General features: G+C 52.5%; 3 protein-coding genes across 5 annotated transcripts; 2 read left to right on the top strand and 1 right to left on the bottom strand.

Annotated features, from left to right (window-relative positions):
- The first annotated feature begins 227 nt into the window (after positions 1-227).
- On the top strand, positions 228-10,775 carry VPS26B (VPS26, retromer complex component B). Its single transcript, XM_017809823.1, has 6 exons — positions 228-484; positions 4,074-4,230; positions 5,028-5,192; positions 5,996-6,171; positions 6,791-6,933; positions 7,760-10,775. Exons 1-6 carry the CDS (start codon positions 262-264, stop codon positions 7,904-7,906), a joined length of 1,011 nt encoding a protein of 336 aa, XP_017665312.1. The 5' UTR covers positions 228-261; the 3' UTR covers positions 7,907-10,775.
- A 753-nt stretch (positions 10,776-11,528) lies between these two features.
- THYN1 (thymocyte nuclear protein 1) lies at positions 11,529-22,928 on the bottom strand. 3 transcript variants are annotated; one of them, XM_017809843.1, is made up of 8 exons: positions 22,792-22,928; positions 15,839-15,907; positions 14,618-14,847; positions 14,090-14,158; positions 13,380-13,472; positions 12,638-12,733; positions 11,856-12,006; positions 11,529-11,762 (listed from the first exon to the last, which is right to left on the bottom strand). In XM_017809843.1, the coding sequence occupies exons 2-8, from the start codon at positions 15,879-15,881 to the stop codon at positions 11,716-11,718; spliced, it is 729 nt and encodes a 242-aa protein (XP_017665332.1). In that variant the 5' UTR covers positions 15,882-15,907; positions 22,792-22,928; the 3' UTR covers positions 11,529-11,715. The 3 variants fall into 3 exon arrangements, with proteins under 3 accessions (XP_017665332.1, XP_017665333.1, XP_017665331.1); XM_017809844.1 differs by lacking the exon at positions 22,792-22,928 and adding an exon at positions 17,446-17,574; XM_017809842.1 differs by lacking the exon at positions 22,792-22,928 and adding an exon at positions 16,620-16,725.
- ACAD8 (acyl-CoA dehydrogenase family member 8) lies at positions 16,812-24,569 on the top strand. Its single transcript, XM_017809840.1, has 11 exons — positions 16,812-16,902; positions 17,918-18,018; positions 18,407-18,576; positions 19,290-19,399; positions 19,639-19,715; positions 19,967-20,104; positions 20,740-20,875; positions 20,967-21,064; positions 21,283-21,435; positions 22,853-22,955; positions 23,760-24,569. Exons 1-11 carry the CDS (start codon positions 16,821-16,823, stop codon positions 23,810-23,812), a joined length of 1,221 nt encoding a protein of 406 aa, XP_017665329.1. The 5' UTR covers positions 16,812-16,820; the 3' UTR covers positions 23,813-24,569.
- Positions 24,570-24,898: the final 329 nt, after the last annotated feature.

Below are 24,898 nucleotides of genomic sequence, written 5' to 3'. Positions count from 1 at the left end.
GGCGCTGCCCCGGAAGGAGCGGGGCGGGCCCCGGCCCCGGCCCCGGCCCGGGCGTGGCGGTGGGTGCGCGGTGGGAGCTGCGGTGCGCGGGTCCCCCCCCGGCATCGCTGCCGCATTGCGGCCCCCCCCGCGCCGCCCCGGCCGCCCCTCCCCGGGTGTCCCCGCCGATCCCGCGGGTGTCCCCGCCGCGCCCCCCCGGGGGGCTCCGATCCGCCAGCGGGGCCGCGGGGTCCGCCCGCGCCCGCCCCCCGCGCCGGGGCCATGAGCTTCTTCGGGTTCGGGCAGAGCGCGGAGCTGGAGCTGGTGCTGAGCGACGCCGAGAGCCGGCGGCGGGTGGAGCACAAGACGGAGGAAGGGAAGAAGGAGAAATACTTCCTCTTCTACGACGGGGAGACCGTGTCCGGGCGGGTGGTGCTCACCCTCAAGAACCCCAACAAGCGGCTGGAGCATCAGGGCATCAAAGTGGAGTTCATCGGGCAGATCGGTGAGTGGGGCGGCCTGCGGGCCCGGTTGTGCCTTCCTGGTGCCCCCCGTGGGTCCGGGGAGCATCGCAGTGTCCCGCGGTACCGGGATCTTTGCTGGTGCCAAGGGTTCGGGGGGCATCGCTGCATCCCGCAGTACTGGGATCCCCTCGGTGCCAAGGGTTCGGGGATCCTCGCTGGTGCTAAGGGTCTGGGGAGCATCGCTGCACCCCACAGTACCACAATACTTGCTGGTGCTAAAGGTCTAGGGAACATCACTGCACCCCGTGGCACTGGGATCTCTCTGGTGCCAAGGGTCTGGGGAGTGTCACTGGTCCCAGGAGTCCGGGGAGCATCACTGCACTCCACGATACTGGGATCCCCCTGGTGCCATGGATCCAGGGAGCATCACTGCACCCCATGGTACCGGGATGCCCCTGGTGCCAAGGGTTAAGGGGTCCTTGCCGGTGCCAAGGGTCTGGGGAGCATCACTGCAACCCACGGTACCAGCATCCTTGCTGGTCCCAAGGATCCAGGGAGCATTGCTGTGCCCCACGGTACCAGGATCCTTGCTGGTGCCAAGTAGGTTACTCTCACTCCCAGGAGGTGCTCAGCTACACACAGCATTCCCACGGCTGCCTGACATTATTCCATCCTCCGAGCTGGGCAGCCCGGCCTGTTCTCCAGGCTCGAGCCCTGGCAGAAGGAAGGGCATTCCAGTCCTTTTCCAGGTCATTGTTCCCTTGTCCTAATTTCTCGCTTCTGCTCGGTCACCCATTTCGGCTGTGAAATGGGTGAAATTCGGTTCTGTCCTGCAGCTGCAGGTCTGAGCCTGGACCTCCTGCCAAGGCCAGCTGTGCTCACTGCTCTGAGCTGTCTGTCTGCATCTCTCATGTGCCTGCTGACTCTGTCAGGGATGCAGTGGCTCTGCCAAAGGCAGTGATGGGTGGGTTTTTCCCCGTGTCCTGAATCACCAACGTCACTTTCCCAGCCCTGACCCCACACCACCTTTTCCCTGGGTAGATCCCCCTTCCCTGAGGCCTGCAGGCTCAGCTTGGCTGATTTCATCTTTAACTCGCAGCGTTAACCCTGCATGGTTAGTTGGGTGACTTCAAGTTGTTCAAAACTCGTGGTTATCTGTGCGTGGAACCAATTTAGGTTGAATATTTCCTGCTTTCGTGGAGGAGAGGCAGCTGCCACGCCCACTCTTCGATCCGAGCGGAGCTGTCCGTGTTTTCATGGACATGCCTCAGTCCCACAAGCCAAAATAAGTTCAGGATGTTCCTGGTGATGTGACTGCTTGTGAGGCCTCACGTCCGTGGCTCTCTGTGCTTGTCTTTAGCCCCCAAAATCACTGCACGAGAGCCGTGGGCCTGCAGCCTTTGCATTGCAAATTGTGTGGTGCAGGAACGTGAGCTGGAGGTTTCCCACCCAACCCCAGCACTGCTGTTTGAGAGTTTTGCTGGCTTTGCTTGTGCCTGGCTCTGCTTTTTGGAAAGAAAGAGGAGGACAGAGAACCTGTAAATGATGGAGTGTAGGTGAGGCTGCTCCTGACGACCCAGGTTATGATCTCCTATTTGATATGTTTGCCAGTGGAAATTAAGCACAAACTTCGTTCCTGCTCCACTGTCCCCTCTCTGCTGCCTCACCTGCCTGTCATTCCCTGTTATGGAAGACTTTTGAGCCATACCTATGCATGTTGTTGCCCAAGCAGGGTGTGTTGGCAGCTGCACATTAGTCGTCTCTTACTGCCCCTCAGGCCACTTTGATAAATGACTGATGTTTGTGCTGCTGATGGCACTTCTTAGTGCTTTCCATCTGTTGCCTTATGTTCTGACTTGCTGCCATGAGGTCAGTGTCTAGGTGAGACAATTTGACAGGTAGGGAGACTGAGATGTGAAGGAGGGATGTGTCACCTGCTGTTCAGGTACCAGAGGCCAGACTGAGTGCTGGGTCCTGCACACTGGTGAGCACAGAACCCGTTTAAGATCTCGTTTCACCTGTGGTTGCTGTGCCCTGAACATGCCACCGAAATGCTGGCAGTCTGTTTTCTCAATAAACATTATAGCTCTGAAAACCTGAAATTATGGCTTGTACCTGTTTGACAGGCTAAGTGTGGGATACATCCATCCTTCCTCTGCTTATGGCTGCAGAGTGCCAAACTATGACCTTCCGAGGGAGCAGAGAGCTCAGTGTACACTGACATTGCTTCCCCTTGCTTTAAGTTTGATTTTTACTTTCTGCATCATGTGGCAAGATGATATAGGCTGATTCCTCTTTCTCTGTGGCACGTGGCTTCTCCCTGTCACATCAGCGAGCACTTTCCTCTCAGTGGACACACGTACTCAGTGCAGAGAGGGCTGGTTATTTATGTCACCTGCCTGCCCAGCCCAAAGGGCTTGATGACATTTGCTGTTGTGCGTAATCGAGGGGACTTGCAGTGCCAATATTTCCATTAGAGAGATAAGGTGAGCAAAGGGCTGTAAGGAACAGACATCACTTAAACGCTGAAATCTCCTCGTGCATCTCAAGGAGGGAAGAGCCGCAGTTCCTGAACACCACCAAATACCTCCGAGCAGCCTCCTCTGCACAGTTTAGTGCTGACACTGAACTTGTGTGTGTATGATTGTCTGGTGGCTTGGGTTTTTGTTTCCTCATCTAACCAGAAAGGCTTCACCTTGCAGAAGGACTGTGTGGGTGTCCTGCAGGCACCAGCTCACACGCAGGGCTGGGAAGGGCAGGTTTCGTTGGTGGTGATGTGTAACACCGAGCTGTGTTAATGCAAATTGCAGAGTTTTAAGGTCTTGGTGCTTTGACTTCAGGGAGAAAACTTGGTGGAAGTGTGGAGGATTGCTTTCATTAAATGAGGAAACCTGTAGTTTCCTGCTGACGCAAGAAGGCTGTGGGAAAAGCTGAGGCAATGTGACCATGCTGGTTACTTGAGCTGGTTTGAGCAGTGCTCCCAAAGGTGAATGCTCTTCCCTCACCCGTGCTCACATGGCCATTGCTGTGCTCTCCAGGGGCTGCTGGAGCAGTTGACTCAGCTGCCTCCCCACACACTTGGTAGTTGTGCAGCAGCAGCAGTCACTGTTTACTCCCTGGTGCGAATCAAGACCACTCAAACTCTTCATTCCAAAAGGATAAGCAGGAACAGTTGGAAGCCTCCTGGTCCTTTTGTTTTGCTCTGTCACTGTCTGCTGTTCCAGAGAAGCAGTGGTGGTTTTTCCTCACAGTGGCAATGCCTTTGGCCTGGAATACAGTGTAGAAAACTATTGGAAGGGTTTACTTGAGCTTCAGCTCCTCTTCTCAGTCAGTCTGACCATATTTAATATTGATAATAGGTGCCCCTTGTCATCCCAAGGCAAGCTCCTGATCCATGGTAGTAGGTGAGCTGTGTGGACCTTTTTCTTCCTGTTTGAGGGAGGGAAGTTGTGGCTTGCACATGGCTCTGATGGAGAGCAGGGAACAAGTGCAGTGCCTTGCATCCACAGGCTCCCCTGGCAGGGTCTGTGAACAGTGAGGAAAGAGCAGTGACCTGGACAAGAGAGTTGCTCGTAGCTGTGCAAGCTCCTGTGTCACGTGGGATTAAACCTGGGCTTGTGTGTTCCTTAGAACTCTACTATGACCGAGGAAACCACCACGAGTTCGTGTCTCTGGTGAAGGACCTGGCCCGCCCTGGGGAATTCACTCAATCACAGACATTTGACTTCGAGTTCACACACGTGGAGAAACCCTACGAGTCCTACACGGGGCAGAACGTGAAGCTACGGTGAGTCTGCTGCCCTTGCTGGCCCCAGTTCTGCTTCTGTGCAGTGTGAAAGTGCTGCTGTTCACTGGGATGGTACAGGAGTGCAGAGTCCCTTCCCAGACATCCCTGCAACGTAACTCCAAATGAATTTCAGGAGGCTGAGTTGTAAAAGGCTGCCTTTGAGGACTTTATTTTACAAGCATGAATCAGGCTTTCTTGGAGCTTGTTTTGCCTCATTTGAGTGACAAGAGAAATCAGCCCCTTCTGAATCAATCAAATACTTGCTAATTTATTTGATAATTCAAAAAATCAAAATAAATTGTTTGGTTTAGTCTCTGATGAGGACGTTTTTGCTGTAATCAGCCTTGTCAACTTTAATTGTGCTCTGTATGCAAACAGATGCTGAGCTTGTAAGTTGTTCGTGTGTTGCAAACTGTATTTCACATCAAGGCACTCAACTGACTTAAAATCCAGTCACTGGCTTCAAAGTGGGGTTTGGAAAAAATCTGAGAACCGCACAGAGAGTCTGTGGAGACTGGAGTGATCTAATCTCTTGCAAAAGAGCAGCAGTTCTAATGTGCAGGCTGTTACTCAGATCCCCAAAACGGGGCTTAGGTAACTCAGGCTCACGAGTGCATGGAAGCTGAGAGGAGTCTTAGAATAGTCTACTTTTCCCTTTGAAAATTCCCATCTGTCTTTCCCAGCATGGCTGCTCCACCAGCCAGGGTACCAGTAAGGCTGCTTGGATAGTCCAGTGCAACCCATTCAGCCCTTGTCCTTCCCTGCCCATCCCTGATCCGAGGGATCTGTCCTCACAGGTATTTCCTCCGTGCCACTGTGAGCCGCCGGCTGAACGACGTGGTGAAGGAGATGGACATCGTGGTGCACACCCTGAGCACCTACCCAGAGCTCAACTCCTCCATCAAGATGGAGGTGGGCATTGAGGATTGCCTGCACATCGAGTTCGAGTACAACAAGTCCAAGTGAGTGCCTCAAGAGCAGCTGGGGGCTGTGGGGAAGCAGCTGCTGCAGGTTTGGAAGCCCGAGGCGCGTGTGTGCCTGTGCTTCTCAGATGGGTTCTGTGTCCATGTGCTCCAGGGAGGCTGGGAGACAGCTCAGATCCGTGGGTTCCTCTCCTTGCCCCACACCTGTGCTCTCTGGACCATGGAGTGGGAAGCAATGGCTGTGCCTTACTGAGCTTGGAGCACGGCGTGAAGTTCTTGCAGTAGCTTCTCACTCCCTGTATCCTTGGCCAGATCAGTACTTCCAGGTGTCTCCAAAGTATGTTTGCTCCTTGCCAGACAATACAGCTCAACTGGGACCTTAACTCAGGCACAGAAACTGCTGGAAACAGCACTTTTAAAATAATGCATCTTCCCCAGCTGATTCTGGCAAATCTCCCTGCAGTGTATCATTAGTTGACAAGGTGGTGGTTGGTTGAAGGTTGGACTCGATGATCTCAGAGGTCTTTTCCAACCTAAATTATTCTGTGATTCGGGTTAGTTTTAATTGACCTAAAAAACTGAGTGAGGAGCCTTTGCCTGTCGCAGGGGTTTCTTGCAGATATACAGCCTGAAATTCTGTTTTTCATATATCTGACCGTGCTAAATGTCCTTGTGGATTTCTGAGGGAATAGAGGATGAAAGTGGTGGCAGTGATTGATGTGCAGCTTCCCATGTGCAACATCCAGGGGGGCTGTGGATAAGGGCAAGTTCCTGCTCTTCAGCCCGAGCCCTGGACCCCCGCACAGGGTTTGATCCTGGTGCTTTCTTCCCTCCCATGGCAGGTATCACTTAAAAGATGTGATTGTGGGGAAGATCTACTTCCTGCTGGTGCGAATCAAGATCAAACACATGGAGATCGACATCATCAAGAGGGAAACGACGGGCACGGGGCCCAACGTGTACCACGAGAACGACACGATAGCGAAGTACGAGATCATGGACGGGGCTCCTGTGAGAGGTGAGAGGGCACGTGAGCCCTCAGAACTCCTCTTCTGAAGGCTTTTGGGGTGGGAATATCTTGCAGTATCTTCTGTGTGCCCAGTTGTAGCATCTTGTTCCGCTGGTGGGCTCAGGGCAGTGTACACACGTGGTTGATACGACCCCCTTCCTTCTCTGGTGTGATGGGGGGGAACTGAGGCACAATGAGCTGCAATTCTTTCGATGAAGCAGTGGCAGAACCAGACATAAATTCAGTGTTGGCGTGGGCCACCAGCTGGCATTGCTGCACCTCGGAGCAGAAAGGTGTTCTTGCTGTGTGCCACTTGTTTTCCAGTTCCATTGCCCGGCAGAGTCACCTGCCAGGGAAAATATCACCTTACTCATGTTTTCCTGCAGTGCTGTCGTGATTCAGGTTCCCGTGCTGCTAAAGTGGAGATGGAATAGCTGTCAGCAAGGGCAGGATCTGGCTGTGGACCGTGCATGCTGAGTTTTGAAGGGAGTTGAGGTCTTCTAGCTCATGTTAGTCCACTTGTGGAAACGGTGACAAAAGTTTGTGGCCTTGTGAGTTCCTGTTTGCTGGTGCTCTCCTGGTTTCTATCCACATCCTGTGTGTGCTGATGGCTCTGTGCACTTTGCAGGGGAGTCCATCCCCATCAGACTCTTCCTGGCTGGCTATGAGCTGACTCCAACAATGAGGGACATCAACAAGAAGTTCTCTGTGCGTTATTACCTCAATCTGGTGCTGATTGACGAGGAAGAGAGACGCTACTTCAAACAGCAGGTGAGAAACAGAGCTGTTCTCCTTGGACTGTTGGTTGGGATAGTGTTATGAGGACCTACTGGGAATTTGAGATTCCCCTGGTGGTAGAGTCATATTCTTGACTGAATATCTGGAAGAACTAGACAAATTAGAGTGTGCAGAGATGGTCTAGAAGGGCTGTCCATGCAGGTCTGATGTGTGTGGTGGTGGGGAGGAGTGTGGAACAAGTTAGAATGTGCAAAGATGGTCTAGAAGGGCTGTCCATGCAGGTCTGATGTGTGTGGTGGTGGGGAGGAGTGTGGAACAAATTAGAATGTGCAAAGATGGTCTAGAAGGGCTGTCCATGCAGGTCTGATGTGTGTGGTGGTGGGGAGGAGTGTGGAACAAATTAGAATGTGCAAAGATGGTCTAGAAGGGCTGTCCACGCAGGTCTGATGTGTGTGGTGGTGGGGAGGAGTGTGGAACAAATTAGAATGTGCAAAGATGGTCTNAAGATGGTCTAGAAGGGCTGTCCACGCAGGTCTGATGTGTGTGGTGGTGGGGAGACCTGTGGAAGGTGCCTACCTTAGACTTCTTTTCCACTCCGTTGCCCTGTGGTGGAGCTTCTGTGCTTCACCTTCCAACAGCACTAGGACAGGGCTACCCTGGATGTCCTCTGTGTGCTCAGACCCCGGGGAGGGGTGCTCTGCCCAAATTTTCAGGCAGGCTGCAGCGTGAGGGCTCCGCAAGTGGCCTCACGTCCGTGTCCGTGGGTGCAACGTGCATGGGCTGAGCTCAGCCTCCGGGGCTGGGTGGGGCCGGGAGAAGGTGCCATGAGCCCTGACAGGCCTCGGCTGTGTCCCTGCAGGAGGTGGTGCTGTGGAGGAAAGGAGACATCGTGCGGAAGAGCATGTCCCACCAAGCGGCCATCGCGTCGCAGCGGTTCGAGGGCACGTCCTCGCACGGCGAGGCCAAGACCCCCAGCCAGCCCTCGGAGAACAACGGCCGGCAGTGAGGAGAGGGAGGTGCTGGGCAGCCCCCGGGGACGGCAGCACCGAGGAGGAGAACCCTTCAGAGACTTCATGACAATAAATATCCGTTTTTTGACTTAATTCCTTTCTTCAGAGGACTCGCAGGGTGGGAAGGGGACGGGAGGGCAAGGCAAGCTGGAGCGCTGGTGGTGCCTCAGTGCTTCCCAATCAACTACATTCCTCTGGGATCGGCTGCTTTGAGTGTCTGGAGGCTGCGGAGCTGCCTGATCTCCTCTTTGCCCCGATTGCCTGGTCTCCTCTTTCCTTGTGGCAGCGGGGAAGGAGAGAGCAAGTGAAGGCCGAATCCGCCGCTTCTTCCCAGCGGTGTGGAGGTTGCTTTGGGGTCGTGTGGGATGGATATTCTTCTTGCCTTTCTGAAATCTTCACGAGGGGAGAATGACACGGTGATTAGCTGGATGTGAGAGGAGGGACTCGGAGGCTGTGGTGTGGCCTGCTTGGAATTGTGCGGTGTTATCCCCTCGCTGCCTCCCCTTCTTCCTCTTCATGCTGGCGTTGGATTCTTTGCCACAAACAGTTGGATGATGTGGTTGGCTTCCACGGGCATCAGCTGTGCTGTGCCCCTGCTCCGTGTCACACCAGGAGCTGTGGCTGGCAGGAGGGAGTGAGGTGTGTGGGGGCAGGAGGAGGTGGCACAGGGAGGGCAGAGCGGTGAAGGTCCCAATGCTGCTGGGTGGGCAAGAAGTGGGGGCAAAAGGCTCCTGGCCAAGAGCAGTGCCTTCCTAGTCTTGTCCTGGCAGCTGCCTGAGTGCCCCTGAGATCCAGGCTCTGGTTGCTGCACTCGTACAGGTCCCAGTTGCTGCTGCAGAGCAGGGGCAGACCATCCTGGAGACGTCTAGAGAACAGTTCTGGAATGTGAGATGGAAACTGGAGCTGTCTTAGGAGTGAGCTTACACTGTCCTTGTGACAGAGCAGGCTTTGTGTGTGGACAGACAGCAGTACAGGACACGTGTGTGTTGTCTGGTTTGCTCCCTCGTGCCTCTGGGACGAGGATTAGTGAGGGCAGAGGGTGGATGCAGTTGTTTTGAGAAGCTCACGGCCTGTGTGTGCTGCTAGATGAAGCCAAGGAGCAACTGGAAGGATGGCAGAGCTCTCTGATTCCAGAGGCACATTCCTGCAGTCACCAGCGAGGTCCGAGGGCATGTTGTGAACTGAGAGCCTGAATGAGGGTTTTTCTTTTCTAAAATAAGCTGCTTTTAGCCTTCAGCTAAGTAGACTCATGAGAACATTCCCAGAGGAAGTTGATCCTCCGTTAAAAATCAGAGGTGGCTTTGTAGGCTTGATGGACCAAACCTGGAGGACATCCCTCCTGCTGAGCTGCCCTTCAAGCAGGCAGGTGGTCAGACCTCCCACCAGAGGGAGAGACAGGCCTGCACTAAATGCTGGGATATAAGCTCCATCAAGTGGGATTTGTCTGGATTTCCCTGAGTTTGTGGCTGGCTAGGGATGTGTCCAGCTTCCTTTTGGCTCTGGAATCAGGTTCCTCTGCCTCTGTCCTACAGCTGAATGTAGAACAGTTGTCTTGCAGCTGGGAAATGGAAGTTTTTGCTTTGTTTAGGGGAACAGTGCTGGTGGAGGGAGTGGGGCCAGGGTGGGAAGGGGAGCTCTTTATGTAATAAGACAGCTACTGTATTTCAGTGATAAATGTGTGTTTCTGCTTGCCAAAGTAAGTTATCTTTTACTCACCACGTGTCAGGTTGTGGTTTTTAGTAGAGCTGGCCAGTCTCTGTTGTAGAGGACACTAATGATCTCATCTCTGCTGAATGCTTGTGTCACACCATGTTTCTGCTCTGTGCCAGTGAAGACTGTGGCTTGCTTTTCTTTCCTCGAGGAGTCTGTGCCATGGGCTGGAGCCGTGTCTTCCCAAGGCTGGAGCAAAAGCTCCCTTTGGACAGCTACCTTGTTGTGCCAGGGCAAGGGGTGGCCACCTGCTGCAGGTGTCCCATGGCAAAGGAACCTGGATGTCACTTTGGACACTCCTCCCTCCCTGGGGGGACCCGCCTGTGCTGCAGCAATACACGATCCTTTAGGGACAAGTGACGCTCCACTGGGAGCCTTTGGGGATAGCAGACTATCTTTCCATGGCTGAGCTGAGCACAGCAGCACCCTGACCCCCCTCCTAGCTTTCCCTCAGCTCCCACCCTGCCTAGATTTATCCCCTCTGGGTTGTAGGCCATGTGGTGTTAGAGGAACCCTGTGGAGGAAGGTACCTCCACACTGCAGGAGTGTTGTGTTTCGTGGCTGACCAGCATCAGTGCTGGGTGTGAGACCATTGTCACACAAGGTCGCTGTTAAACATCTGCTCATCACTTCTGGAGGGTTCCCTTGCAAAAGGTGCATGAGCCTATACATGGTTTGTTGGTTTTTTCCCTACTTTGTGCCCCTCTCTCCCCCCCCCCCATCCCTACTTGTGGAACCAGAATTTAGAAACGATCCCCATTTTTACTGAATCTTATGGACCATTCAAGCTGTTACCCACTAGGCCCTCTGTTTGTCTGGGGTGGAGCAGATGTGCTGAGCATCCTTTGAGAGAAGTTGGAGCATAAGGTCACTCCAGGACAAGGTACTATAGAGGAGTGTCTCATTAGCATGTTAAGGGGCAGGTGCTGCTCGAGCACCCCCTGAGCTGGTGGTTCTGTGCTGTACTTGGGTCATTCCCTCTCTCCCAGGCAGAGGGGAGTGGGCAAGTACTGAACCAAGCAGTGCAACCTGTAATTAAGCCTCTGCTGTGTTTACATGTTTCTTAATTCGTTGTCTTTTCAATGGCTGTATTTTAAAAACTTGGGTTTTTTGTCTCTCCAATTAAAAAGAGCCAGCCCTGGCTGTCAAATGCTGTGCACGAGTTTGTCTGATATGTTTTATATTGGGGCTGGGTTGGGTTGGGATTTTTTCTGTGGTATTAAGAGATTTTTCTTTAGTGCAGCTCTCCAGACATGCTCGAGGAGTTTGTCCTTTGTTACCTTTATAAATCCTTGGTCTTTCTTGAATCACTGCTTAGCAGCTGTGCTGGTAGAGAACCCATGCTTAAAAATGAGCAAGGTGGCTTTATTTTCCTCTGTTTCCCTGATGTCAGAACTAAAATAACATGGGAAAATTTGTACCTGCAGGAAATTAACTGTCATCTGCTTTGTATATACATCTCTAGAGAGACTCCTTACAAGAGCATGTGGTGACAGGACAAGGGGGAATGGCTTCAAAGTGTGAAAGAGTAGGTTGAGATTAGATCTTAGGAGGAAATTCTTCCCTGTGAGGGTGGGGAAGGACAGGAACAGGTTGCCCAGAGAAGCTGTGGCTGCCCCATCCCTGGAAGTGTTCAAGGCCAGGGGTAGCAGGGTGGAAGCAGGGGTAGAACAAGATGATCTTTTAAGGTCCCTTCCAACCCAGGCCATTCTATGATTCTATTATTCTAAATTTTCTTGTTCTAGACAGAACTTAGTGATACCTTTCTGCAGAAAAATGTCCCTCTGCAGTACATGGAACTGCACTAGATCTGGAACTAAACACCTCAAAGAGGATGTACCTGTTTGGTCCTTCAAGAGATAAATAGCAGATTTTTTCCCCCTATTAAAAACTGAGAAGCTGCAGTTGATTCCAAAAGGCTTTATTTATTTAAAAATAAGCAAAAATAACAGTGTGTCAGAGTAAGGGACGTGTGGCTGAGAATCGTGTGTGGGCGTGTTCGTGGGGCTGCGGCTGAGCAGGTAAACTTGAGAACTGTGCTGGTTGAGGAGGAGGCATCAGCAGGCTGGGGGGAAGCTGGGCTGCTCTCAGCTCCTTAATGTGGCTTTTCCTCTTCCAGGCTCAAGACAAAATCAAATTGCTCTGCGTTAAAAAGACAGAAGAAGCCGTAAGTGGAACTTGCAGGTTCCGTCTCTCCCAGAGGGAACGGCCTCAGGAGTCCAAGGGGGTTCTTACCTTGTGTCAGTGGTTGGATGGAAAGACGTTGTCTTGTGAAGAGCATCATGTCCTTCAGGGGCCCCCCATCTGCTTTGTGTGCCAGGTGGTGAGCCTTGATCTCCGAGAGGGGGATGAACCTCTTCGTCATCCGCACAAACTGCACGTCCACCTGGGCAGGGTGGGCAGCAAAGGAGCAGGGTTGGGGAGGGGTACAGCCTCCAGATGGCACATAACATCTTTGGAGGGGATAAAGGTTTAAAACCGAAGCAAATGACTGATGTGCACCGCCTTAGCACAGCCTGGAAGCTTTTTTCCTTGCCCGAGGCCAAAAGAACTTCCAGGTGCTTCTGGCAGGTGATCTGCTCACATGAATTAGCACTGTGCAACAGAGTGTGCATTCATGTTGTCACAGACAACAACAAGGCAGACGTGGGATGGAGCCAGCCCATGATCAGTCCCTTCCCTACAATTTAACGTGCCTCAAAAGCACAGCTTTGTTTGCTGTGGACTGAGATTGGTACTTAAAGATGTTCATTTTCCTAACCCAGAGTTCTGCCATGCAAGGAGGCCAGCTCTGCACCCACGTAAGGTTGGAAAATTTAGGGAGATACATTTTGGCAGCCTTCTGGAAGGGATAGGGGGAAAGACAGAGAAAACAGGATTGATTTTCTCTTGAGAGTGAAAAAGGCAGCTAGGCCAGGACAGAAGACAAGGATTTGCAATATGATGCAAAGAAGCTTCTCCCTTCACTCAGTTTGCACACAGAGCTTGGAACAGCTGTATTTAGTGCAGTACATTACCATGGACCATTTGGGGTTCTCCTTTCTGCTGGTGGAATCATAGTGGGGATCCTTCTGATCAAACTGTGTGTGATCAGGGTAGGCCTCCTTTACAATCTGGAGCAGAAAGGGGAGAAGAATGAGAGACAGGTTCCCACCAGTTTAAAACAACTGTCAGCAAAGGGTATGAAATGCCCTTTGAAAAAAAGCTGTGACTAGACACAAGGAATAATCCAAGTGCAAAAATCAGCCTTGGTTTCCCTGGGCTCCATTTTAATGGTGAGATGTGTTTCCTTCACATTTCTTGGGTCGAAGCACTGCAGAACACTCCAGCTGTCAGTGAAGCATCACCTTCTGGAGATCAGTGTGGCAGGAAAACATGCAGCAGAGGAAAACTGGGTAGGTGATGATAGTCCTTGTGGTGAGTTGTGCTCTTAGAGAAAAAGCTTTTCTGTGCCCTGGGTTTTATATTAATGCCTTGTGGGCTCAGCTGAACTTAGTGAGTCAGATTTGAATCAGAGTGTGGAGCAACACTTGGCTTGGCTGGGAGTGCCCTGAAATGTCAGCAGGAAAACAGCACTGTGGTTCCATCTCTCTGGGGACAGATGCTTGAGTCAGCCCTGGACTGCTGAGCTGAGGTGCCCAGGGCTCATTCCCTGCTCAGACTGGACAACTCCTGCACTCCTTTGGTGCTGAGGCACAGGTAAGGAGCTGTTGGATAACCCATCCATTACTACTCCCCCCAAAACACAGACACACTCACCTTGACAATGGCCACAATGCCAGGCTCTTTACAGTTACTGTGGTAGAAGAAAGCCTGCTGCCCAATCTTCATGGCTCTCAGGAAATTCCTTGCCTGTCAGGGGCAAACAAGAGACTTTCAGCTCTTCCTATCAAGCTCTCAGGGCTTCATTACAAGCAGCCAGGAACAGGAACTAACAGCAAGAGAGGTAGATGTGCTTCAGAGCTACTCAGATTTTCCTACAGTTGTCATAGAGATGTTTTTGTGTTGGAATTAAAATAAGGAAAAACAAGGCTGAAGAGCAAGATCCTGTTGGTTAGAAAGTGTGTGGGAATTCAACAGCTCAGCCACCCTTGTTCCAAAGACTTAACTTGCTGTTAGCAAACAGGCAGCAGAGCAGATCATGTAGAGGGGGAAGCATATATAGCACAGGGATCATATCTAGTAGGGGAACCACATGGAATTCCTTTGGAAGAGAAAGCTCTACACTGACAGGGCATATTTGGGCAAGTACAGACTTGCTAAAAGGTGTCAATATTGACAGAATATTCCCCAGCCTGAATCTATCCCTGACCTAGAGGCAACTAAGGAGTTTAGACTTTAGACTCCTGCCAAAATGCACCTGTATAAACACACCTCAAAAGGAAATGCTTCAGGAGAGGGAACCAGTTATCTGTGGGGGGAGCCACCTTTTTCCTGGTGCTGTTCCAGTGACTCCATGTGCTTCTTACCTGGTAGTTTCTCACTCCGTCCCAGCAGGTTGTCTGATTGGGCTGAGCTTTCAAGTCATCAACGCTGAACTGCCAAATGGAATGAAAATCAGGTTAATTCAGGAGGTGTCTGATCCTCACTCTGTCATTGTCTACACTGAGCCTAAACATTTGCTGCTAGTAGCTCCTTCTATTATAATATGAACTTGACACAATTTTTTCTTCCCACAGGGGCTGAAGAAAAGCCTTTGCAAAGGAGGAACACTGCAGTGGTGTAAAGGCAGAGCCTGAAATAGATGCTGCCCCTGTGATCAACAGCCAAGCATCCTGAGGACCTGATTTCCTCTTTTATTACACGTATGAAACCCCAAGGCTGTCACCCTGGAAAAACACAACCTTACATCTTTTTATTTCCAGGAAGACAAACGGGTTTAGAGAAGGAAAAAACAATCTGAGCTGTCTGGTCCTGCCCCTCTGGTCACCAGTGCTCTGGGCAGGGGTGACACTGCTGCTGTGCCCTGCTGAGTAAGGATGGGGGTCAGTGCTTACTTTCACATCCACCCCCTTCTCCAGCCTGCTCTCCGGTTCTGATTTCAGCAGCCAGTGACAATATGTGATCTTGCTTTCCTCCCCACCAGACTCAGATTCTTTTGTCTTCTTCCAGTTCTTCCATCCCGACTTGGAGCTCCCAGCTGGAGGTTTCGCAGACTTCTCTTCCTCCTCCTTATCCGAAGTCTCCTCCTCGGTTTTGGCTATTTTAGCATCAGGCTCTTTTTTATCTTAAAAGAAAGAAACAAACCCTTCAGGTAAAACACATTTTGTTTCACATTTTTCTGCAATGACTGGTGCTAAAATATTTTTAGTTGTTTAAGCTGGTTTCACCTGACTGCAGCAGAGGTTTGGTGCACCCCAGGTGTTACGGGTAAGGTAGTAGCATTATGCACCAGTGATTCTGAGTATTTCTAATTTGCATCTGAAATAAGTATATTTTTGTGTGTGTGTGTGTGCAGCATGCACAAATGGAATTTTAAAGTCACAGTTAGTCATTAAAAAAAAAAAAAAAAGGATAGACCATGTTGCCCACATGAAGTGGAGTTGAAATTTTTTTAATTAATTGCTGAGAAATCAGCTGCAGGCAACAAAGCTGGTTTAGGTGAATCTGGTGAGTAACAGGAACATTCAGCAGAAAAGTAAGCTATTTCTACTCCTATAGCTGGAAACCTTATCTTAAGCCTCCACTGAGCTACCTGTTCAGAAGGGATTCATATCCCTTGTTTCTTCAGGACCCAGGCAAAAAAACCCCTCAATTATTAAGAAGTGATTAAAGGGTAAGAAGGTGGTTATTTGTTAGAGTGGATCAAGCAGATAAGTGGCATGGATGAGCCAACTGTGAAATTTTTTTTCATCTTATACTTTTAACACCACATAATGGTGCCTCCAGTGCAAGGTTTTTGCTTTTTCCTTTTCCCATCAGCTTCCTGGCACTACACATACTCTGACTGGCCATCTCTAACGTGTAGGACCTGAAAGCTCTTCATAAATGGGCATGAATTACATATTCCTAACCAGAATATACATCACTGTCCTTATCACACACCCAGCAGACTTGTCTCAGTCTCGCCTGGGTGCTCAGCCCATTCTACACAGGAAATGCTGTCTGTAAAACATGTGGCTCTGAAAGGCAGACGGTTAATTCGGCTGCCTGTAGTTTCACTACAGCTTGGAACCTCAAATGAGAGATGCTAAATCAGTCAGGATGTCAGCACAGACCTGCTACTGCTCCTTTGTCTCTCTTTCTGCTCGGCCAAGGCATCTCTGGTCTCTTTGAATTATCTTCGCCTGACGAACGAGAGAAGGAGGAGGAATTAAGGAGGAGGAATTACTGCGTATTCAGGCAAGCTGGGAAAAGTAGAGCTGGCTGAGACGGAGCTGTAGGGAGAGTGGGGAGCGAATAAATCTTTCCCTGAGCTCAGCCACTTCCTCTATCAGTGTGAATGCTGGCAGGGGCTGGGGACCGCGCCCTGGGCTGATGGACACCAGCAGCAGGGCTGGATTCCTGCTCCAGAGCCGCTGGAGAACAGTCCCGGAGCCGCGTGGGCTGAGCCAGAGGGGCTGTGCCTCTGGAAAAGGGAGAAGCGCTTCCCTGCGGAGCCCAGCCCCGCACCGGGGGCTCCGGCTCAGCCTGTTGCTCTCCGTGCGTGGCTCGCTGAAGTCCCCCGGGAACGTCTCCCTTTGCAGACGTCAAACCCCACCTGGACGCGTTTGCGCGTCACCTGCGCCAGGTGACCCTGCCGTGGCAGGGGGGGCTGGACCGGATCACCCCCAGAGGTCCCTCCCGACCCGCACAATCCCGTGCCAAGCGCCGAGCCGGGCGGCCCATCCCCTGCCCCCTCTCTCAGCAGGAGTTCCGCGGCTCTGCGCTGGCCTCCTCCTGCCAGGCCGCCTGGCATCAACTTTTCCACCTCCCATGCCAAGCTTCTCCCCTCCCCTCCCCTCTCTCCCTCCCCCTCTCCCTCCCTCCCTCTCTCCCACCCCCCGAGCCCCCGCTCACCGGCCGCGCCGCTCCCCGGTGCCGGTGCGGGATGAGGATGCTCGGGGTGCGGGAGGAAGCGGTGCCCGCTATGCAAACGCCGGGGCAGGGCCGGCTCCCCTCGCTCCCTCCCCGCTCGGGCGGGCGGTGCCGGGGGCAGGACTACAGCTCCCAGCCTGCCCCGCCGGGAGCCGGGAACCGGGAACGGGGACGGCCCCGGCCATGGCCATGGCGTGGCGAGCGGCCCCGCGGGTGGCGGCCCGGCTGGCGCTGGGGCGGCGGGGGATCGCGTCCTGCATCGACCGTAAGGATCCGGGGATGCCCCGATCCCGGGGATGCCACGATCCCGGCCCCGGCTCCGCCTGCCCGGCCCCCGATATCCCCCCCGGGGATATCCCCCCGCGGCCCGGGGGGAGGCGGCGTGGGGGAAGATGGAGAGGGATCGGTGGTCCAAGAACTGTGCCCGCCTGGAGGGATGTGTCCATTCTCCTGCTCTTGTATCCCTGCTCCTCGTGTCCCTGCTCCCTGTGTCCCTGCACCGCCCAGGGCGATGCGAGCTCGGACACCCCGCGGTGGGTGGCCGGCAGTGGGGCAGTGCCCGCAAGGAAAGGTCCTTCACCCTCCCTGTATCTCCCTTACCTTTTTTAGACCCTTCCCGGCAATGGGACAGAACCCACAAGTAAACATCTTTTCCCCATCCCTCTACCCCCCTTACCTTTGTTAGAGCACATCTGCAAGGAAGGGTCTTTCCCTCTCTTTGTACCCCCCTTACCTTTGTTAGACTGTGCCCAGCAGTGGGACAGAACCCACAAGGAAAGGTCCTCCCACCTCCCTGTACCTCCCTTACCTTTGTTAGACCGTCACGGTTTTCCAGGCTTGACAGTGAAATCAAAGAATATCTCAGAAAAGGGGGATTATAAAAAAGAAGGAAAGCAGGTTTTTTTGCATGGGCAGACTGATGGGACAAGGGGGAGTGGATTTAAACTGCAAGAGGAGTGATTTAGGTCAGATGTTAGGAAGAAATTCTTCTGGCGGAATTCCAGCTGGCACAGGTTGCCCAGAGAAGCTGTGGCTGCCCCATCCCTGGAAGTGGTCAAGGCCAGGTCAGACGGGGCTTGAAGCAACCTGGGATAGTGTTTGTTTTGTCCTAAGAAAGCCCTTCCCAAAGCCCCCTGATACTCCTGAGGAACGGAGCAATGGTCTCTGCAGCAGACCCTGAGCTGTTTGTATGAGTTAAGGGGCACTTTGAGGTATAGAAGAGGTGGTTTTGCTGCTTTCCCATAACTGACACGTATTCCAATCTCTTCCTGATTTTCCAGCATCTGTCGGACTGACTGAGGATCAGAAGGAATTCCAAAAAGTTGCCCTTGATTTTGCTGCCAAGGAGATGGCTCCTTACATGGCTGAGTGGGATGAAAAGGTATGACAGCCTTGGAGGGCTTGGACTGTTCACTTTTCCCTCCTTTAACATGTTGTGATCCTTGGGCCTCACCAAGGGGGTTCCTGCAATACCTCCTTGGTGCTGTCGTGCCATCTGTAGAGGTGTTCATTGAAGCTGCTGCTGCAGCTGGGGTGGGAAATCATCAGAAATACTTTAAAGCTTTCCTAACCAGGCTATTCCATCGCCTGAAACCCGGCTTTACTCCTGAAGATGGAATGTGTCTGCGTAGGGAGCCACCTCTCCTTTAACCCACCTGGCCAACTTACACTCTGCAAGGAGTGTGGGACTGGACTTGGTAGCCCAGGTGTACCAGAAGATTGAACTGATGATGAATATTCACTTGGGATCTCTCTGCCTGCCCCAACAGGAAATATTCCCAGTGGAAACCATGCGGAAGGCAGCCCAGCTGGGGTTTGGTGGGATCTACGTGAAACCAGACGTCGGTGGCTCCGGATTGTCACGACTCGACACCTCCATAATCTTTGAGGCTTTATCAACAGGATGCACCAGCACCACTGCTTACATGAGCATCCACAAGTGAGTGTGTCTGCAGAGGGGGGGATGGAAAACACAGCTGCTCTGTGGGCTCCAAATCCAGCTGGAACAGCTTCCTGGGTGCTGCTCATTTAAATATTGAAATTGTGACCTCGAGTAGGCACATCCCTGTGAGGATCCCTGGATGGCAGTAAACAAATAGGCTACAAGGGATGCCACCAAGAAGTAATTTTAGCTTTGTGGCATGCAAGATGGGATTAAGTTCTGGATTTTGTTCCCTGGTCTCCCATTTAAGCTGTCTATAGATAGTAACTTGTTTGGAAAAAGCCTTTGTGCACTGGCCATACTGTGACAGAGCCCAGAGGCACCACCTGATACCAGGGCCCTGTCCTGCTTGTACAGACATGTCCAGGGATGGGCTCACTTGGCACTGGAAGCTGGAATGGTGATGCCTCCTCCTTCCAGGTGCAGTTTTCTAAGACAGAGTAGGGCTGAGCACTGAGGGGAGCACTGAGGCTGTTACTGCTGTCCCACAGGGCAGTGGGTCTGTGGTGAATGGCAGATGATCTCCTGGCTTCCAGGACGCCTCATTTTGCCCTGTTTTGAGGTGGAACAATACACTTTTGGGCCTCAGGGCTTATGGCTGAGCCCCGTGGAGCTTTGCTCTGTTCAGCCAGGGATGTTCTTGTGTGACCTGCCTTCCTCCCGGGGCTGTGCTCACACCCTGTAAAGCTGCCCCTTCCCTCCCACTCCAGCATGTGTGTTTGGATGATCGACACCTTTGGCAGCGAGGAGCAGCGCCGCAGGTTCTGCCCATCCCTCTGTAGCATGGAAAAATTTGCCTCTTACTGCCTGACTGAGCCAGGTGAGCATCCTCAGTCAGGAAACCACCTCCCTTCCCGTGCTCCTGACACAGTTTAACTGGACGTGAACATTGAACGGAGCTGGAGGTGAAAAGTTTCTTTTCGTGTTCATTTGGGAGGTTGGGGAGGGGCAGGTGGGGATTGCTGAGATGCTCGTGGTACAAACTCAGGTGTCTCCTGAGGAGAATTTGTAGGTTCTGCACCCTGTGCTTCACTGGCTGCTTCCTTACCTCTCCAACAGGGAGTGGAAGTGATGCAGCTTCCCTGCTGACCTCAGCTCAGAGGAAAGGGGACACCTATGTCCTGAATGGCTCCAAGGTACCTCTTTGCTCCTCCTAAGGCTGCCTGCACACTGGGGCCTGGGTCTCACTGTCCTTTCCATCCCCTGCTGTCTCCTCTTCTCTGCGCACTCTCCCAAGGCAGGACGTGCTCTGCAGAGCTTTCATCGGAGCCCCTAAATTCCTCCTGGCCGTGGGGTCTTTGCCCCTCCACCTTTGTATCCCAGCTGCTGCTGCAGGCTCAGGGTTGGCACAGGAAAGCCACACTTGTCTCTTTGTGCCCTTCTGCAGGCCTTCATCAGCGGAGGAGGGGACACTGATGTGTACGTGGTCATGTGTCGCACGGGAGGCCCAGGCCCCAAGGGCATCTCCTGCCTGGTGGTGGAGAAGGGCACTCCAGGGCTCAGCTTTGGCAAGAAAGAGAGGAAGGTAAGAGGCTTGGCTTGCCCTTCCTGAGTGCTTGAGGGAAGTGCAGGACAGAGATCACAGAATCACAGAATTTAGGTTGGAAAAGACCTCCAAGATTACTGTGCCTGATGCCCAACTTGTCCCCCAGCCCAGAGCACTGAGTGCCACGGCCAGTGAATCCTTGAGCACCTGCAGGGATGGGGACTCCAAACCTCCCTGGGCAGCCCCTTCCAGTGCCTGACAACCCTTTCAGTGAAGAAATTCTTCCTGATGTCCAGCCTGAACCCCCACTGGCACAGCTTGAGGCCGTGTCCTCTTGGCCTGAGGAGCTTGTCTGTGCAAAGCATTTGGGATCTCTTCTTGGATGGGAATGGAGTCCCAGCCTGGCATGGCTTTACCAAGCCAAGTCCAGCTTTGGTGAAGTTTGCCAAATACCCATCCCTTTGGTAAGTGAAGGATTTTAGTCTCAGGAGTGTGAAGGTTCATTGGATCTGTGCATTTTCTCAAATACATTCCAGTTTCCACACTGAGGACAAAGCACTCAGAGGCAGCTTGGCAATGACACCGAGGAGTTGAGTGCAGGCTGGGTGGTTCTCTGCAGGAGCTGGAGGTGTGCTGCTCTTCAGGCAGCTGGAAGGTGCTCTGTTTTTTCCCAGGTAGGCTGGAATTCCCAGCCAACTCGGGCTGTGATCTTCGAGGACTGTGCTGTCCCTGTTGGCAACCGTCTGGGAGCCGAGGGGCAGGGCTTCAGCATCGCCATGCAGGGGCTGAATGGAGGCAGGATAAACATCGGTGAGAAGGGCAGGGGTGAAGGGCAGGATCATCCTGATGCTCATCTGAATTGGCTTCATATTCACCCTGTGTCCTTGGCTTCTCCCACCAGCCTCGTGTTCGTTAGGAGCTGCTCATGCCTCCGTCCTGCTGGCTCAGGAACACCTCACTGTCCGCAAACAGTTCGGGGAACCCCTGGCAAACAATCAGGTAACCCTTCCATCAGCCCTGCACCCCTGTGCTCTTCCTGACCCTGCTGAACAGGCAGCCAGAGGTGCCATCACTCCCTTCTCAGGGTTTTCCCCGGAGAAGTCGGGAACACGCTTTCCCTGCAGAACGAAGCGCGTCGGGGCTGGGCGCTGCCTGGGGGCGGGGGGGCTGTGGTTCAGGCCCCTCTGGGGGTGCTGACCTCGTGCTCCCTGTGGCAGTACCTGCAGTTTGGGCTGGCAGAGATGGCCACGAGGCTGGTGGCGGCGCGGCTGATGGTCCGGCACGCGGCGCGGGCCCTGCAGGACGGGCGGGAGGACGCGGCCGTGCTCTGCTCCATGGCCAAGCTCTTCGCCACCGACGAGTGCTTCCTGGTAGGTCACTCAAACACCACTTGCTGTCAGAGCTTCTGAGGCCCCCCCTTGGTGACCAGGGTGGCAGGAGGAAGTTTGATGCCATAGAGACCCCGATCCAAGTGTGTTCACTGAGCCTCATGTAGACAGAAGGACAGGGACCCGTTGGAACGAGTCCAGAGGAGGCCACCCAGGTGATCAGAGGGATGGAGAGCAGCTCTCCCACAAGGAAAGGCTGAAAGAATTGGGTTTGTTCAGTCTGGAAAAGAGAAGGCTTTGGGGCAACCTAATTGCAGCCTTCCAGGACCTGAGGGAGCCTACGAGAAAGCTGGACAGGGAATATTTACAAGAGCAGGTGACAAGGGGGAATGGCTTCACATTGAAAGAGGAGGTTTAGATTAGAGTTTAGGAAGACATTTTTGGCTGTGAGGGTGGTGAGACCCTGGCACAGGTTGCCCAGAGAAGCTGTGGCTGCCCCATCCCTGGAAATATCCAAGGCCAGGTTGGACAGGGCTTGGAGCAACCTGGGCTGGTGGAAGGTGTCCCTGCCCATGGCAGGAGTTTGGAACAAGATGAGCTTTAAGGAACATTCCAACCCAAACCATGTTATGATTTCAGGACCAGGGTGTTTTATAAGACAGAGTTCTGCACCTGTGGATGCTGCAGGATCAGTCTCTCTGAAGTGCTTTCTCTGCTGCTCCCTAAGGGACTGAGAAGGGAGATGGGACAGGGAGCAGAGCATTTCTATTTTCAAAGGATAATTTCCATGTTGCACGGTGATCGTTCCTAGGTAGCAAGTGGTCTTTCCTAGACCACTGAAAAATACCTGATCACTTCGAAAAACACCTTATTATTTCCATACCTTATCAAAACGTCCCTGAAAAGAGAAAGCAAGAAGGGAGAGAAAAGCAAACCTGCCCCTTGACGCTCCCTAAATCAGTGTAATTTCGAAGCTACTGTGCTTTCTCGGCACTCTGTGTTTTTGCTATTATTGTGCTTTGTATTCCAAATTGACAGATGGGACACACGGAGTCGTGTTTCCATGGAAACCGGCGCCCTCCAGGTCGTATCCCTGAATTGCCGCCAGGTGGCGATCGGGCGGTTCGGGTTTGCATCCGCAAACCACAGAAATGCAGCCAAAAAGCGCCTTTTTCCCCTAAAAATACCCATTCCTGGGTATTCCCATCCCCGTCCCCGGGTGTTCCCGTGCAATCCTGGCCGCATAAACGCGCCCTTAATGTGAAACAGCATTTAGGTAGCGTGACACAGCGAGAGCACCAGTGATGGGGGCAGAGAGCAGAGCTGTGCTGTCACACCACGGGTTTAGGAGATGAGACTGGGTGAAAAAACATTGGGGCCAGGTTCCTGGGGTCTTACCGGGCTTCTGCCACTGCTGTGTCCTCCAGAAGTCACCTCAGCAGCGATGTTCTCCTCCTAGATCTGTAACCAGGCTCTGCAGATGCACGGGGGCTACGGCTACTTGAAGGATTATGCAGTGCAGCAGTTTGTGCGAGACATCAGAGTCCACCAGATCCTGGAAGGTAAGAGACACTCGTACTGCCAGCGACCTGGCAGAGGAGTCAGGAGAGAAAACCCCCTCTGGAGGCCCCCACCTTCCCACATGACTCTGGGATTCTTAGGTTGCAGAGTCCTGGTTTGCTCTGAGCATGGGGTGTCCTGTGTGAGTCCCTTGGCTGGGAGCTCTGGGTGTGTTGGAGCAGTTGCTGTCTATTTTAAGAGCCTTACAGCAGAGGAAGATATTTAGTTGTCATGTTAGCAGTGCCTCTGTCCAGTTCCATCCCGTTACTCCTCGTCACGTGATGATTCTCCCTAACAATTCCTTTCCTGTGATTCTGGTCTGGCTGCACCCTTTGACATCATGTCTCTAGCAGTATCTGGCCTTTTCTAATCTCAGTTTGGCCTCCTCAACATTTTGTTTTTCCTCCTTTGAAATCCCTTCCCCTACAACCAGGGTATCTGATAAGGGACATCCTCCTTCCAACACTGAGTGGGCTTGCAGCCTTTGTGTGTGTTGTAAATGGTAAAGCAGAGAGCTCAGATGTTGGTAAAAATCCACTTCTGCTCGGTGCCTGGTGCCTGCACCCTCCCAATGCCCAAATAAAAGGCAGCACCACCATCTGATAAAAGGCAGCACCACCATCTGAAGCCTTTCCCAAGCAATTTTCTGGCACTTGTTGGCTCTGTTTTGGCCCAACACCTCCTAAATGCCTCCTCAGCTAGTGGGAAGAGCTTTTCTGTGCTGTAAACTGCAGATCAGGGAAGAATTCCCTTGGCCTTTTTGGGAGGTAAAATATTGGATTATCTCTTAACTGTCTTGCCTGCAGGTACCAACGAGGTCATGAGGATGATTGTGGCCAGGAGTCTGCTGCAGGGATGAAGCCAGGAGCCATTCTCCAGCCTTAAAATTCCTTTGCCTGTTACAGCTCAGCCTGTTTCCCTCCCCTGCTCACCAACTCTCTCCCTGGGAGTGGAGAGGGGGATCCCCCAGTGGAAACAGTCTTCCTGCCTTATCCTGTCAGGAGCACAGCTGGATGGCACAGCTGCACTCTGTGCCTGGCAGAGCTGCTGTCACCAGCCTGGACACATAAATCACAGTTGTGAATACAAGGCTCTGTCTCCAAATCTTGCTCCTGGGCTGTTTGCCACTCCTCCTCTTTGGAAAGAGCAACACCAGACCTGCTGCTCACCTGTGCCAAGCCAGGACTGGAATGGGATCTCAGGCAGAGGTGCAGCCTGACCCCGTGGGATCAGTGAAATCTTTAGTTTGAGGGAGTTAATTGCTGTGCTTAAAAACCTGGGTGCTGACAGTGACCCACAGGAACTGCTCGAACCACCTGCAGAGTGCAGTGGCTTTTATCCCAGGAGCAGGATGCAGCATTCCCTCTCTTCCCAGCACACCTTTCCTGATGTCCCCACCACTGCTTGTTCTCCATATTCCCACCACATCTTGGTGCTTAATCTCCAAGAAGCCTTTGCAGCACAAAAGTGCAAATGAAACACGAAGGCTCTGCACAGAAATACTGAACTCTGTTGCCTCACTGCTGTGAGTGGTGTAAGGGAAGTAAAAATATATGTAAATTAAACTATTTTTCCCCCTCGGGTTTGGAATCAATAAAGCAATGATGGAAATGTTATTGGAGTGTCAACTGTGATGATTTTCTTCTGTGGTATTTCAGGTGTTTAAACAGAGCTAACAGGGAATTTTCAAAGTAGGGGTTGCAAAATAGTTCTGCTGGAGGGTTTTTTAGTTAATGTCTTTATTAACATCTTCAAATCAACCAGCTCCTTGTTTCTCTCAGCAGTACCTGGCAGGGAGGGGAGATGACAGAGCATTAGCAGCAGAATCATGGAATGGTTTGGGTTGGAAGGGACCTTAAAGACTATCTCGGGACACCTTCCACTAGAGCAGGTCTGGGCAAAGGTGTTCTTTGATGTGTTTCTGCACAGCAGGAGGCTGTTCCTG

This window comes from Lepidothrix coronata, unplaced genomic scaffold, assembly GCF_001604755.1.
Source record: "Lepidothrix coronata isolate B3197 unplaced genomic scaffold, Lepidothrix_coronata-1.0 Scaffold27, whole genome shotgun sequence".
Taxonomy (NCBI): domain Eukaryota; kingdom Metazoa; phylum Chordata; class Aves; order Passeriformes; family Pipridae; genus Lepidothrix; species Lepidothrix coronata.
The sequence above is the reverse complement of the archived record's forward strand: the minus strand, read 5'-3'. Positions and strand labels throughout refer to the sequence as shown.

Excerpts from the sequence above, each read along its gene's own strand:
- THYN1 (XM_017809843.1), bottom strand. The coding sequence starts at position 15,881 with ATGCCTTGGCCGAGCAGAAAGAGAGACAAAGGAGCAGTAGCAG. Across the intron at positions 14,848-15,838 it reads AGACAAAGGAGCAGTAGCAG|ATAAAAAAGAGCCTGATGCT; the intron begins GTCTGTGCTGAC and ends CTTTCTTTTAAG. Across the intron at positions 12,007-12,637 it reads AGAACCCCAAATGGTCCATG|GTGGACGTGCAGTTTGTGCG; the intron begins GTAATGTACTGC and ends CACCCTGCCCAG.
- VPS26B (XM_017809823.1), top strand. The coding sequence starts at position 262 with ATGAGCTTCTTCGGGTTCGGGCAGAGCGCGGAGCTGGAGCTGGTGCTG. Across the intron at positions 4,231-5,027 it reads GGGCAGAACGTGAAGCTACG|GTATTTCCTCCGTGCCACTG; the intron begins GTGAGTCTGCTG and ends CTGTCCTCACAG. Across the intron at positions 6,172-6,790 it reads GGACGGGGCTCCTGTGAGAG|GGGAGTCCATCCCCATCAGA; the intron begins GTGAGAGGGCAC and ends TGCACTTTGCAG.
- ACAD8 (XM_017809840.1), top strand. The coding sequence starts at position 16,821 with ATGGCCATGGCGTGGCGAGCGGCCCCGCGGGTGGCGGCCCGGCTGGCG. Across the intron at positions 18,019-18,406 it reads TGGCTGAGTGGGATGAAAAG|GAAATATTCCCAGTGGAAAC; the intron begins GTATGACAGCCT and ends CTGCCCCAACAG. Across the intron at positions 20,876-20,966 it reads TGGAGGCAGGATAAACATCG|CCTCGTGTTCGTTAGGAGCT; the intron begins GTGAGAAGGGCA and ends TTCTCCCACCAG.